Source organism: Lithobates pipiens, unplaced genomic scaffold, assembly GCF_037356315.1.
Source record: "Lithobates pipiens isolate NorthernLeopardFrog02 unplaced genomic scaffold, aLitPip1_a1.2 Scaffold_8, whole genome shotgun sequence".
In the NCBI taxonomy this organism is placed as follows: Eukaryota; Metazoa; Chordata; class Amphibia; order Anura; family Ranidae; genus Lithobates; species Lithobates pipiens.
The window spans coordinates 595,898,960-595,915,197 of NW_027507903.1; the positions used below are offsets into that span (position 1 = coordinate 595,898,960).

Here is a 16,238-nt window from a genome sequence, read left to right on the forward strand (position 1 = left end):
GAAGGAGTATAAATTTTCATGTTCACCTTCTGGGTAGAGAACAGTGAGAAGTAAAGGGAAGAAGAAGCAGCCAGCTCTGGAGAGGAGGAAGTGATGGACTGGAGAGAGGGGTTCAGAAGCAATGATGGACTGGTGGCTATATGGTTTGCCCTTCTGAGTGGCAGGGTCCCTATATTAGGGCCCTGTGCATAACTGAACCCTCCTGGGGGCCTGGCCTGAACCACAGTATACATACTTTCCAACTTTTTGAGATGGGAAAGAGGGACACCTATTAGCAAAAGTATATAGGCATAGCACACACCCTGCCACACCCCATTAAAGGCTCAGCAAAGCAAAAAAATGTGTTCAATCAAAAAGTGCTTTTTTACCAGTACTATTCCTTTATTATGGCTTTTGAAATGTACAACTGAAACAATGTATAAACTGGATGAAAGTTTTAGTACTGGAAAATACTCTTTGAAGGATAAATAGTACATTTTGTATATAACTATATAGATCAGACCAAAATGAGGGACAAATGAGAAGGAAAGAGGGACAGAGGGACTTTGTTTCAAATCAGGGACAGTCCCTCAAAATTGGGGACAGCTGGGAGATATGAGTATACAGCAGCTTTCCTCCATGCCTAAAGAGAGTAAAGCCGCGTACACACGGGCAGACTGTATGGCCAACTTAGTCCGTCAGACAATCCGACGGACAGTCCGTCCTACTTTCGAATGAACGGACTTGACCACACACGATGAACAAACAGTCCGTTGAAAGCTTGCACGATGACGTGTACAGCACGTACGACGGGACTAGAAATAGGACATCCAATACACAGCAATGCAACCTTCCGCCGTGTAAATCCTTTCTGAGCATGCGCCATACTTAGTCCGTCCAACTAGCCTACTCACGAGCGGATTGTCCGCTGAAACCAAAGTCTGACGGACAATATTACGGAAATTCCGAAATAGTTAGTCCGCCAGACTGCACACTGAAAAAGTCTGCTGAAGCCCACACACGAGTGGACTGTCCGCTGAAATGTGTTTCGGCAGACTAAGTTGGACAGACAGTCCGCCCGTGTGTACGCGGCTTAAGAGTAAGAAGAAGAGTGTATCATGTAAGGTGTAAAAGAGCTGGTGAAGAGAATCCATGTTCAATGTGGTATCTCTCGAAATGTCTATGTAGTCAATTCCAGGGCAAGTGTCACTGGTAAGTGAAAGGATGTTATCCTTCTGGAGTGAGGCCTGTGGAAATACGGCTATATGGGGTACTAACTCACACATGAAAGCAACACAACTATGCTAACACTTGGCAAAAGTGATCAGAAAAATTCACAGTAAGCTGTTCCCACATGCTAACACTTGATACATACAGTATACATATAGTATTGCCACTGGAGTCACAGAAATAATTCTATTGCCATTATTCATTGTTGACTCTGACCTGTGGGGGCCTTTAAAGCATCGCCTATGGTAAAGATTTGAGGTACCAAAGTTTCCTGGGCGCACACTATTTTAAGGCTCGACATGTTGGATGTCTATATACTCAACGAAACTTCAACTTTTATATTTTACCCCAAAAATTGGTAATATATTGTTTTTGTGTGCCTAAAAAAATAACTTTAGTGTATTTTTTTTACAAAAACTTTGCATTTGATAAACTGTTGTGCTATTATTGTGTAAAAAAACAATCAGGGTGTTAAAATGTTTTTAACGTGTGCAAAAAAAAGAATGAAACTGTTCTGGCAGCGAAAGTACAGCCAACACTTTCCCTTCATCTCCTGTCCCAGGGACAAGGCAGAAATGTAGTTGATTTTTTTCACTTTCTGTCCTGGTAATGTACCACAAATTGTGATGAAATCTTTACAAATTGAAGGGAAGTACGCTCTTATATAGCTGCCACTGGAACGGGTCTCCTCAAGTGAATAATTGAAAAGAAAAAAGAGAACTGCGCTAATCTCAGATTCCCAAAGTGAATGGGATATGTGTGGGTGCTAAACCCACAATATAAACCTTAGTATCTTAATGTCTCTAAGGCCACCTCAAAAGATAGTGCATACAATTATATATACAAATATGTAAAATTAATACAAAAATAAGACACAAGTGCGTGTCAATGATGTGAATCACCCAAACACAGCACAGATTGTATAGATCTCTGTGTATATACCCCTAAAAATAAAAAATAAATTTTTTCCTAAAACATACCCCAAAACTGAAAAAGTGCATGAAATAAATTACCAAGAAAAATATTTTAAAAAACTCTATGTAATGTCCATATGATTATATGACAAATTATTGCTGTAAAGTGTCCATATGATAAATAAACACCAGTGAAGAAATCTTCATATGAATAGCTGAATTGGAAGTGCACAAATTAGTAATCTTCTCCAGGAGTATAATGTGCTTTTCCCATCACCAAATAAATGAATTGGCTCCTTACCAGATCTGAGCGACCCCCCGTTACAGAGGGTCACCACAGGCAAAAACAATCAAAGGATATCCGAACGAACACGACTGGGGTGACGTCGACACGTTCGCACCTCCCTACGCGTTTCGTAATAATTTACGTCGACGTCACCCCAGTCGTGTTCGTTCGTTTTAGACCAGGAAGGACGGGTTGGTCTCTTCGTTGGTGTGTGTCCGGCCGGTGCACGCTTCTGTTTTGAGCCTGCTTTTGAAGTTTCTTATGTAAGTGTATACGTTCGTTACTTACAAATTAAAATCATTGGTTTTATACTATCTGGAGCCTATGTTTTTCCCTATGTGATACCACGTTGAGTTGGGAGTGACATGTGGAGCAACAGCCATAGCCCCATTGTGTGAAAGATTTGGGATTGCCTGAGGGGGAATTGCTACCCGGATATCCTTTGATTGTTTTTGCCTGTAGTGACCCTCTGTAACGGGGGGTCGCTCGGATCTGGTAAGGAGCCAATTCATTTATTTGGTGATGGGAAAAGCACATTATACTCCTGGAGAAGATTACTAATTTGTGCACTTCCAATTCAGCTATTCATATGAAGATTTCTTCACTGGTGTTTATTTACCATATGGACACTTTACAGCAATAATTTGTCATATAATCATATGGACATTACATAGAGTTTTTTAAAATATTTTTCTTGGTCATTTATTTCATGCACTTTTTCAGTTTTGGGGTATGTTTTAGGAAAAAAATTTATTTTTATTTTTAGGGGTATATACACAGAGATCTATACAATCTGTGCTGTGTTTGGGTGATTCACATCATTGACACGCACTTGTGTCTTATTTTTGTATTAATTTTACATATTTGTACCGTATATATAATTGTATGCACTATTTTTTGAGGTGGCCTTAGAGACATTAAGATACTAAGGTTTATATTGTGGGTTTAGCACACACATATCCCATTCACTTTGGGAATCTGAGGTTAGCGCAGTTCTCTTTTTTCTTTTCTGTTAATTTGTGTATTTTTGGTGTACATCTGAATTGCAGCTTCCGACCAGTATTGTTTTCATTCCGTAGCACAGTTTTTTCCTCTTTGTTCTTTCAAGTGAATAATTACCCTCACCTACAGTTGGCACTGTCAAAGCACATTTACAAATTGTTACTGAATTGTAAATTATAAAAAAAAAGTGTCGGGTCGTGACCGGAAGTCGATGGGAGCGGACGTGCTGTGCCAGAGCTCCGACACAGCCGCCGCCTCATCCACCGCCATCAGGACGATCCGAGCGGGGGGTAAGCCTTAAAACCCCCCCGCTAGGTGCCGGAGCCTCCCGCACTATCCCGGGAGGTTTTTTTGCGGGGTTTTTTCGGCCGATCGGGCCCCGTCCAGGCTCGCGGCCTACCTTCGTCCGCTGGTCCGCCGGCGCCATCTTGGGGCCTACACTATCCCCGGACCTCCGTACCATCCCGAGCGCCCTGCAACGCAACAGACACCCCTCGACAGCCATCGGTGATAGCGGCGACCGGCGGGGGTGACCTGGACCCTATCTGTGCACTTCGGCCACACAGAGGCCTGTGACGGCGCCCTTTCTACCCGAGAGCGGCCGCCATCTTTAGGTCTCGGGCCTGTCTGTTTTCATCAATCCAGCGGACGGTGCTGGTGTCTACTGTGGAGAGAGGCTGCTTCTATCCTCGCCCCCCATCTGTGGTACAACCTGCTGAGGGCCCTGGTGACATTCAAGCTACTGTGCCTGCCTCCACCTGGACTTCACGACCTACAACGCAGTGCTCTGCCATCTCATCAGGTACTTTTCTGCTGCCACCCCCCCCCCCCCTGTGCCCCCGCCCCCCCCCCACGTTCACCTGGGCTGACTGTCTTGCCCCCATCCCTCCGGATCTCCCGGCATTTCCCTTGCCCCCCCCCTCCCACTCCTGGGCCTACTTGCCCGAGCCTATTGACTGCCAAACCATGTGAGCACTCCTTCAATATGGCAACCATGTGATTTTGGGGCCATGCCCCCACCCCCACCTTCCTAAGGCTCCTTCTCAGCAATTTTAAGCTTTACTACCTCCGGGAGTCGCATCCTCACCTACTCAGCCCAGCCGTGCACCCCATGGGGAAGATAGGAGATCAAAGAAAGTCCTACGCTTCTGTACTTCTCCCTCAAACCTCATCCACCATGGACCGCTATCTGCATAAGTCCATCCCCTCCTCCCAAACGGAGGGGGACCCTGCATCAGGCCCTCCAGCCCACCATGACCCTGATTTGACCTGTCCGGCTGCTCCCATTCTTGACCAGGGATCTCCTACTTTGCTGACGGCTGATGTCCTGGATGCTAAGCTCCAATCCCTGCTGACAGCTATCACCCATTCCATTACTCAGGAAGTTGGGAAACTGGCCAAAGAGCTGAGGGGTGAGATTGACCAACTAGGCGGCCGCACGGACACTCTAGAGACTAAGTTTGATGAACTGGTCCAATATGTTCAAGCGTTAGAAGACGATAACGCCGCTGTTAAACACTCTGTTTCTCTACTCCAAACACATCAGGAGGACCTCGAGAATCGTGAACGCAGGCAGAATTTGCGCATTAGAGGCATTCCTGAAGCGGTGGACGACAAGGATCTCCGTCCCTACCTTCTCAGCCTGTTCAATGTGGTGGCCCCCCGAATTCCAGATATTGATTGGCGACTGGACAGGGCCCACAGGTCGCTGGCGCCTAAACCCCCTACAGGTGCTAACCCTAGAGACGTGGTGGTTCGGTTCCATTACTTTGACAGCAAAGAAGCACTCACACTTGCCACTCGTAACCAACCTAAGCTGGACTTTAAAGGTGCCAGAATCCAAATCTTCAATGATCTTTCCCCAATCACCTTGGCACGACGAAGAAATCTACGTCCCTTGACACTTCATCTTCAGATCCACAAGGTGCCCTACAGATGGGGTTTTCCCTTTCGCCTCTCAGTGACTCGAGAAGGCACTCAGTTCTCTCTTCGTGACATGCATGAAAGCGATGCCTTTCTGCGCAGCCTTGGACTCCCCCCTCTCCCAGACGAAGAACCTACTCCACTTCCCTCTACACCTCGGCCATCAGCACTTCCTGCCCGGATATGGACCCCGGTTCGACCAAAGCCTGCTAGATCCAATCTTACCCCTCAACGGAGACCTTCCTTCAGACCCCCGACTTGAGGGACACTATATCGGCACAAGTCTGAGCTTATCTACCCCCCCTGGTGGGGGCCTTGTCGGATTCTCCATGGTGCAGGTTTTTTTTTTTTTATGTTGTTATGCAGTTTTATGTTGTTATGCCTTGGCGGGTCCCCCGCACTTACTCCCCGACACTCATGGGGTGCACTGGTTAATGTTTAATGCTCTTCTTCCTTTTTCTTTTTTTACTGTTTGCAACTTCAGTACATACATTGCTCTCTGTCTATTATGTTATTATACATGATGTTGCTCTGTTTGCTTTTGATAGGTAGCTGAATTGATCTTCCCAGCTATGGAAGGTGTGGGGTGGCCCATGGGCTCCTCACCCCCCCTACACTAGGTGGTCCTTGTGACCCCTGTTTTGGTCCTGGGCTCGGACCCGGGCTTCCTGGAGGTTATGTTCCTCCGGGTTTCTCTACGGATGTCGTTTTTATTTTTGGTTAATTTTTATTTTTGTTGGTTTTTCCTTTTTTGGGGCTACTGCCCCTGCAGTCTCCCCCTAGGCTGCCTTTTTTTGTGTTTTTTTTCTCTTAACGTTTTAAATTTTTGTCCGCAGCTTTTTTCCGGTGACTCGCGGATCCTTGTGACACCGTTTATCTATACACAAGTTTTTTCTGGGAAGTTCTTCTTTGTCGGGCCTCGGTCTCCTTTGGTTTCTTTGGTGACCGACTGCCACAATTTGCTAGATATATGTCAATGTCGATATTATTGTCTCACCACTATATACCAAGCTGTCAGGCTCTCCCCTTTTCTCTCCCCTGGTTTCTCCTTCTCCTTTTGCCTTCTCCTCCCTACCACCTGGGACTCAATTTCCATTGACGGTTCTATGCTCCTTTCTCTGCTTTTTTATCTATCTCCTTTGATATGTCGTTGAAGTTTTTTACCTGTAATGTGAAAGGTTTAAACTCTGTTCGGAAGAGGTGGTTGGCTCTGAAAGAGTTTAAAGCTTCTAAAGCGGACGTGATCCTGATCCAGGAGACACACTTCCGTTCTGGGGGTTCCCTTAAATTTGCCAGCAAAGCATTTCCGACCTCTTTTATGGCCTCAGATCCATCTGGCAAGGCAGGCGTGGCAATCCTGATTGGCCGCTCCTGCCCGTTGCGAATTCAATCTTCTTACCTGGACCCCCAGGGCAGATTTATTATTCTGGATTGCATGTTTCAGTCTCAACCTGTCACGATCCTAAATGTATATGCCCCCAATTCTGGTCAAGTTCGTTTTCTCAACGCTGTTTTTGTCATGTTAGATAAGTATGCACACCCTTTTACAGTGATTGGTGGAGATTTTAATATGGTTATGTCCCCAGGTAAAGACAGACATGTTTTGCTCCCCACTAAAACCCCTTCCAACGTGGACACCCTCTCCAAATCGTTCCGCAGACTTATTAGGGCCCGACGTTTACTAGATATATGGCGCATTAAACATCCTACTCAGAAACACTATACTTTCTACTCCCACCCCCACAAACTCTTTTCTAGATTGGATCACTTTTTTATCTCCACGCCCCTCTTGACAAATGCTGTATCCTCTGAAATTAATCCTGTCCCATGGTCGGATCATTCCTCTGTTCATTTAGAACTTTCCCTGTCTTCAGCCTTCCCCCGCTCCTGTCATTGGCGGCTAAATGAGACCCTCCTACGTAACCCTGAGACTAAAGCTCAACTGTCCGCATACCTTAGTGAGTATTTTGAACTCAACATTGGCTCCGTCTCTGAGCCCTCGACACTGTGGGAGGCGCATAAACCTGTATTCAGGGGGCACTGTATTGCCATAAGCTCTCGACTTAAAAAAGACGCTATACATCAGAGAGCTTCGGCTCTTCTCAAACTTCGCAAAGCTGAGGACCGCTTGTTCTCCTCTCCCACGGTGTCGGGGCTTCGGACCGTTGTCTATCTACGCAACCTCCTTAGGTCACTGGATATGCAGAAGATAGACAAATCCCTCCTATGGTCAAAACAGAAGTTTTACGAGTACTCTAACAAACCCCACCGGATACTAGTAAATAAACTTAAACCTCGACCTTTCCAAGCCTATCCTGACTCCCTTAAGCAACCCGACGGTTCCTCCACCTATTGTCCTCTCACTATATCTAAGACGTTTGGCAACTTCTACCATAAGCTGTATAATTGTCTACTTGCCGACGATCAATATACTTTCACCCAGGAGAAGTTTAACTCCTTCGTGGAATCACTGCCCCTCCCCCGGCTTTCCCCTGACCACCTCCCGTCTTTAAACTCTCCCATCTCCCCTGAGGAACTAGCTGCGGTAGTGGAACATCTTCCCACCCAAAAAGCTCCTGGCCCTGATGGCCTACCTTACTCCTACTACAAGACCTTTCTCCCATTGCTGAGTCCACACCTCCTTTCCCTATTTTCCTCCTTATTGAAAGGCACCATTCCTGACCCCCAGTTCCTCCATGCTCATGTATCTGTGATCCCGAAACCAGATAAAGACCCCTCCCTCCCAGACTACAGGCCTATCGCGCTGTTAAATTCCGATTACAAAATCTTCACCAAAATATTGGCAATTAGGCTGTCCCATTTGCTACCGCAACTTATTCATAAAGACCAAGTTGGTTTTGTACTAGCTAGACATGTGGGAGACAATACTAGACGTACTATAGATCTGATTGACCTACTAAACAAAACAAACCGCCCAGCTCTTATATTGAGCCTTGATGCTCAGAAAGCATTCGATCGACTCAGCTGGCCGTTTATGTTTGCCACGCTCTCTCACTTTGGTATTGCAGGTCCCTTCGTTGCCGCTTTAAGAGCACTATACTCCAGGCCTTCTTCGCAAGTCCAACTCTCCTCCTACCTATCGCCATCCTTCTCCCTTAGTAATGGCACTAGGCAGGGTTGTCCACTGTCCCCCTTGCTCTTTGTTCTCTGCTTGGAACCCCTGGCAGCGGCTATCCGTATTCATCCTGATATCCGCGGGGTGCAACTACGCCACGCAGAGTACAAATTGTCACTATATGCTGACGATATTCTATTAACCTTGACCAGACCCCTTACCTCCCTTCCCTCCTTACATGCTCTCCTACACCAATTTAGCTCAATTTCTGGATATAAAATTAACACTACCAAGACGGAAGCTCTCTCTATCCTTATTCCCCCTGCGGATCTTGCTTCTTTGCAGCGCGATTTCGCTTACCGTTGGTGTACGGACTCCCTCAAATACCTAGGGGTTAACCTTACCTCTACCTATTCCAGCCTGTATCATGCTAATTTCCCACCACTTTTTCGGGACATTGACCGACTCTTGCGACAATGGGACTTGTATCCCATTTCCCTCTTGGGTCGCATCAATGTCTTGAAAATGTCTATTATGCCACGGCTTTTGTACCTATTCGAAACACTGCCAATCCCTGTTCCTATGTCCCAACTCAAAGCAACTCAGAGGTCCTTTCTCAACTTTATCTGGCGCTATAAAGCCCACAGGATAGCTAGTTCTGTAGTGTTTACCCCCAGAGCTAGGGGGGGACTGGGGGCCCCAGACCTCCTTAAATATTATTATGCTACACATCTAAAACCGGTTATAGTATGGTCCCATAGAATGTCGTCCAGTGTATGGTCTGACATTGAAATGAGCATTACCACCCCGGTCCACCCCTGCTCGTTGATTTGGGCGGAACTGGAAACCTCCATACATCAACTTAGGAACCTCTCTCTTAACCCCATGCTATTTACACTTTCTATTTGGAAGAAATGTGCCCAACGTTTCTCCCTGGCCTCCCCATGTTCGCCATTATTGAACGTATTGTTCAACCCTGACATCCCGGACAGCCTGTCCTACACACGCATGCTCCCTTGGACGCGTGCGGGCATTTTTCAACTTCGTAATTTGGTACATCCACTTACACATTCGCTCCTATCCTTCGCTGACATTCAACGTAAATTCCAGGTCCCCAAGGGTTTGTTCTATTCCTATCTTCAAATCAGACATTACTTTAGCTCCAAAAATCCATCCTTAACCTTGAATAAACCTACCCCTTTTGAACTTCTCTGTTCCCAAGGCCCAAACCAAACGGGACTCATCTCTGAGCTCTACAAGTATTTACAGGCCTCTCCCTCTCTCTCTGGCCCGGATCACCTTTACATGCGTAAGTGGTCTCGGCTTCTTGGCCAGTCCATTACCACCCCCCAGTGGCTGAAGATTTGGGAGACTGCCTCTAAATCGTCTCGTTGTGTAGAACAGAAAGAGACAATATATAAAATTTTAATGTTTTGGTACAGAACCCCACAGCTTCTCCATAAATATGATCCTCGGGCTTCCCCTCTTTGCTGGAGATGTCGGAAGACTACTGGATCCCTTTTCCACATTTTTTGGGAATGTTCGCTTATCAAACCTTTCTGGTCCTCGGTCCATATATATTTGCAGGAACTGTCCGACACCATCCTTCCTCTAACCCCAATCCACTTTCTGTTAGGCTTACCCTTTCCCGATATGTCTGCCAATGTTCAGAAACTCTTAGGCTATATTTTATTAGCAGCGAGACGGGCTATACCAATCAGATGGTTGTCGCAGTCCCCACCAACGCTCCCACAGATATTGCAAACACTGGAACAGATCCGCAGGATGGAGCACCTTACAGCTATTATTCACGATACTTTACCTAGGTTTTCCCGGGTCTGGGATTTATGGGATCATTCCCACCTTAACCCGGGACTCCCTACGACCCCCCCTTGAAGCTTATTGGATGTTTTTTTTTTCTTTGCCCCCCACCCCCCCCCCCTCGCCGGTATATGTTCTTTCCCCGGGGATGCCTCGGTCTGGTATAGGCTTCTCCCGGAGAGAGCATACTCCAGATCCAGTGGTTGGCTGTGCTTTCTTGCAGACATGTAGCTATCTGGCCTACCCATCCATTGGACTCTCCCTTACGCCCCCCCCTCCTAACTCTCCCCCCCCCCCCCGTTCCCCACGCTGCTGGATGCATTACTGCTTTGATTGAGCCTGTGACTTGATATTGCCTGACCAATATTCCACTGTGTTTATTTTCTGTTCATTATCTGCTTATTTTTCCTTTTTTTTTTTTTTTTTATCTGCTCTTTGGCCTACGGCCTGTTACATTGCTGACACTGACAATCATTTGTTGTTGTACTTCCCTGTGTAATTTCTTTTTGAAAAATGTTCAATAAATATACAATTGAAAAAAAAAAAAAAAAAAAGTGTCTTGACTTTTTTTTTAAATTGCACAATTCACAGGTGTGTTTTCTGCTATTCAAAATGTTTTTTCTTCCATCCAAACTGGCCACCTTACCGTTCCCATGCATTCATCAACCACATCCACCCAGAGGGAATCCGACACAATCTCGTTTTCAATGGTATAGTATGCCACAATACGAAATGATGGGATTAAGTCCTTTGTCACAATGAGTGACATAGAGACAAGGCTTTGGCCTTTATCTCGCTTCTGCTTGCCCACAGTCATTATTCTGCCTTTGCTGAGGATCTGGGAAAAAAAACAGTAGTCATTAGTGGAATTACATTTTAAGTTGGACCTTTCAGTAGTCTACATAAATAAAATCTTGACACTTCTCAATATAGGACACTCATTGATGAGCTTTTGTTAATACCAGAACTGATTCTCTTGTCAAACAAATCTACAGAAATTAAAAAAACAGCTTAAAGCAGGTTGATATGACATATAAAGAAGTCCATTGCTGATCAGAAATAGAGACCCTGAAGCCAGCTTTCATTTTTGGTCCAAGGAGATACAGGCAGGGGATTCTCCACCACACAGCTGATATTAAAAAGGTTCAAAAATACTTGCAACATCTTTGACCTAATAGCCATGTGGCTATATTAAGTCAATGACAATGAAATAATATGACCATATAAGATAAATGATGTCACCAGCATCCACACTCCTTTGTAACATCTGCTGAAGGGTGGGTAATTCCAGTGTTCCATTCTGAACACTGAAGCCAGCTGTCATTCTTGGTCCCAACAACATTTAAGTAGGGCATTCCCCGCCTTACAGTTGAATTAACAAAGGGTCAGGGATGGTTGTGACATCATTGACCTGATATGGCCACATGGCCATTTCATGTTAGGGTCATTGACCTAATATGGCCATGTGACAATGTTAAATCAATGATGTCACAAGCATCTCTGCACCTTTGTAACTTCCGGTATTGGGTAGGAAATTCTCATGTTCAGGTCTAAAGTCAGCTTTTTTTCTTGGTGCAATGAAATGCTAGTGGGGGATTCTATGCCCCACAGCTGATTTTACAAAGGGGTGAGGATGCCTGTGACATCATTGACTTCATTGGCTGCTTGGTCATATCAGGTCAATGACACTGGTATATTATGGTCATGTGGCCATATGAGGTCGATGAGGATCGATGAGCATCCCCATCCCTTTGTGTATAGGCAATAAGGAAGAGCATGAGCCTTAAAGCGACCCTTGTGCTCCAGTCCAGAGAAAATGAAATGTATTTGGCAGGCAGGAGAAAGCATTTGCTAATTTTCCTCTCTCGGTGCTCATGTGACAGTACCATATATGTATGGTTAAAGAAAATGTCCTTCTTGGCGCTGAAAAATCTTATGCTGAAAACATATAAAGACCTTCCAAATTGTAATAAAACCCTGGTGATTTTGAAAAGCCAGTTAGTTCAACCAATAAAAAAATAATACATAAGTTGAAAACATCTATATATACAATCTTATACCCATAGTTGATCCAGAGGAAGGAAAAAACCCAAATGAAGGAATGTTCAATTTCAATTTGCTCCAACAGGGAAAAAATTCCTTCCTTATCCCTCAGAATATGAACTTACCAGATATGTAAAATACTGAACTTTGTCTTGGTCTGTAGGAGGTCTTATCAATAAATAAAAGTTTATGAAAAGTCGTTTGTTCGGCTTTGCCACATTGGTATCGATAGTCAAGTGTAGATAGTTTCCCTTTCCACTTTCTGGTTGGTATGAAGTTATGGTGGCTTTCTCGGAAGGCCTGGAGTTTTTCATCTAGTCCTCCTATTGTTGTCTTCACCTGTTAAAAGGGAAGTTGATTTGGTAAAGAGGTGTACAAATCTGGTTAAAAGGATAGCACTACTTTCACAAAAATAATAACACAAATAAAAAAAAATATGCTATATATTTGTATATATGTAGCGACCTCCCGGACCTCTATATGCCTAATGGGGACCTCCAGAGTCAGGGAGAGCTGACATCCTTCTCTGTAGAGTGGTTTACAAAGCATGGTGGGTGTAATAAGATGGAGTGATGGGCTCCAAACACTTTTTGAATGCAAAGAGATGTATTGTCTCTTGAACAAGAATTGTGGGAGAGAGGGTTAGGGCCAGGACACCCTTGAGTAGATGCAATGATAATTGGCAGACTCCGAGACTTCTATAGTTAGATTGCTATACAGTGGAATACCTCCAGCCAGACACCACTTCTGTATAGGTAAGACTACAGTCTCTCACTGTAGGTCTTCACTCACTGAGCTCCCAGTCTCTCAATAGACTCTCAGACTCAATCACCACTGGATCTCCTGAGCTCTTCCACTTCCATAACTCAGTATCTTCCTCAAGCACCACTCCCGCTTCCCTGCTGGGTCCCTGGCTTGGCACCCACAGATACTCCTCAAGCTCCACAACTGCTGACCTAGGTCCCTGGCTTGGCACTCACTGATGCTCCTCAAACATCACCTCTGCTGTCCCGCTGGGTTCCTGGCTTGGCACTTGCTGAAGTTTTCCCACTTCTTCACCGTGCTCGGCTGGTGAGAAGACTGCTGGTACTGGCTCCAGCTTACTCACAGTGGTCTCCGGTAACAAGGTGATTGGTCCCTTAGTGGTGACAGCTTCCCCTCTACCTCTGACCACTACTGGTTCCCCATCCATCTGTACCTTTACTCTCGTTTGGACTCTATTCCTGCAGTCCCAAACCTGCGCTGCTTCTCCTGCTTCAGGATAGGACCTCAGACAGCCTAGCAGCCAGCTGTGCCCACAATAGGCTTCAGGCATCCGGCCTAGCAGCCGGAGCAGCATAACACACGTTCACTCAGACAGCTGTACAGGTGACACAGAGCATGGATCACCTGACTCCACCCAAATAAATAGGCTCTCTCAGCAGGCCAAGGGGCTAAAGAAACCACCGCCAAATGGCTGAGACACCCCATTCATTCATAACCTGATCTGGCCCATCTAATGTCACCAGCATAACGCCACCTAGTGACAGAAGCGAGAAGGTGCAGCAAGTCCAGAACTAGAGAGGAATCAGTGCATCTGCTAACAATTAACCAGGGCAACTACCACCTGGCAAACTAAATTTACTAGCAACCCTGCCTAAACACCAGGGTGCTACATCTAAATCATGTACGATTGCTAAATAAGTAATATTGTAGTTGAAAGTTATTAACTAGTACCATTTCTTTTCAATCTGTATTTTTGAAAAAAATTCAATACGATATGGCAACCTGAAGGCATTCTCTACATTGTTGTTGTATAGCACGCCCCTCAGAAATGTAATTTACTCCATGTGCAATTGGCTCACTGATTTTCCCAGAAGTCTTCACTAAGATACAATTAACATTTTTGTCATCCACTGCAGTACGAATTTCGGTTTTGGTGAGATAATCCCCAAGGGTAAAATACTTCTAAAGGGATGCAGACCCTGCAACTTCTTTCAACAGAAAATTGAAAGTGTACCATATCATTATAATGAACCAGGCTTCCTTTTCAGAATCAGTCCAAAAAGGATATGGGGGTTTATTTACTAAAGGAAAATCCACTTTGCACTACAAGTGCACTTGGAAGTGCAGTCGCTGTAGATCTGAGTGGGACAGCAAGGAAAATAAAAAACAGCATTATTTCAGATCTCCCCCTCAGTTTTATAGTGACTACAATTCCAAGTGCACTTGTAGTGCAGAGTGGATTTGCCTTTAGTAAATCAACCCAATGGTAACATAAACAGCTTTTTCTTTAGAACAAAAAAGAGTAGGACTCTGCTGCAAAGTTTGTTAAAATCCCTGAAATGTGCACTGATCACCCAGTGTTGGTGACAGAGAGCCAATTTGCAACCCACTGTGACACTCAATCAAAGGCCCTTCTCTGGGTGGGTTGAATGAGCACGTTCAATGTCAGCAGCTCATGTTAACTTTCATTAAGATTTTTAAACTTTGTGTGGGGCTGATCCTCCTTATTTCTCATACCGAAGAGGAAAGAAAGTAGCAAACCACCAGTATGACCTTTCCTGTCATTAGGAGAGTCAAACACCATTAGCATACCTCCCAACATTTTGAGATGGGAATGAGGGACACCTACTAATAAACATATGTAGGCATAGGACACACCTCCTGCCACACCCTCTTAAAGGAGAATTAACAAAAAAAAAGGCATAGTTAGACTTTCCGGCAATGGTATTTCTAAGAGCCTTTCAGGACAACCTTGGAGAGAGCGCAGCGCCGCCTCTTTTCCAGGAAACACATGCCGCCTTTAAATCCCTCCTCTTCCACCATGGCCTCAGTTATTGTGGTCTCTGACAACTGGAAAACAAAGCACAGAAAACCACAAACAACCATGATAGACACTTACACCACCTCAAAGATACAAAGGGAGGGAAATAGCGATTGTCCTGAAAGGCTCTTAGAAATACCGTCACCGGTAAGTCTAACTATACCTTTCTCAAATCACCTTTCAGGACATCCTTGGAGAGGATAACCGAGAAACTTACCCTAGGGTGCGAGTACTGCCTGCTGTAACTTCCTGCTGAAGGCTTGATCTGCGGCAGACTAGGTCTAACCTGTAATGTCGGAGAAATGTTGAGTAATTGGACCAAGTATCCGCCTTGCAAATTTGATCAGGTGTAGCACCGGCCCTTTCAGCCTAGGAAACTGCCGTTGATCTTGTGGAATGAGCAGCAATACCTGAGGGGGGTATTTCTCCTTTAGCTCCATAGGCCTCTGGAATTGCCCATCTAAGCCATCTGCCCAGTGTGCTTTTGGAAGCTTTCTCCCCTTTACAAGGGCCTGAGAAAATCACAAATAGAGCATTTAATTTTCAAAATTCCTTAGTGATTGATAAAAATTGAAGTAGGCATCTCCTTACATTCAAAGTATGGAATGCTTCTTCTCCTGTAATGGCAGGAGTCGAGGAGAAAGTGGGCAACACTATTTCTTGTTTTTCAGACAGACCCAGAAAAGCTGGGTCTGTCTGAAAAAACACCCGGTCTTGAAAAACTTTAAGAAAAGGTGACTGCCAGGGCCTGAAGCTCGCTGACTCCTCTTGGCGAAGTAATTAAAAAGATTGTTTTCAGAACAAAATTTTTTAACGATGCTTCCTGTAAGGGTTCAAACGGTGTCCCCATGAGACCCTATAAAAGGATAGATAAATCCCAACTGAGAACTGACTCCTGAAGAGTCTTGAAATTAAAGCTTCTCTGGATAGAGTTTTTTCAAAATAAACTGAAAGAGCCGCCACCTGTGTTTTTAGGGTGCTGGCTGCCAATCCTTTTTCCATTCCATCATGGAGAAATTCAAGGACTGATGCAACGCTTTTTACCTGAAAGCTTTAATGGTACAATAGGAATTAAACTTCTTCCAGACCTTCAGGTATATGGCCCGAGTTACCTCCTTTCTGCTGGAAAGTAGGGTCTTTACTAATTTATCAGATAAA

At 44.9% G+C, this 16,238-nt stretch overlaps 1 protein-coding gene across 1 annotated transcript in view; it reads right to left on the bottom strand.

The window, feature by feature from the left end:
* Positions 1 to 16,238, bottom strand: part of LOC143962293 (complement C3-like) — a 298,490-nt gene that overhangs the window by 206,991 nt on the left and 75,261 nt on the right. Inside the window, 3 exon segments of the mRNA XM_077471596.1 lie at positions 10,878 to 11,069; positions 12,400 to 12,570; positions 12,572 to 12,613. Coding sequence (XP_077327722.1) covers positions 10,878 to 11,069; positions 12,400 to 12,570; positions 12,572 to 12,613 — 405 coding nt within the window.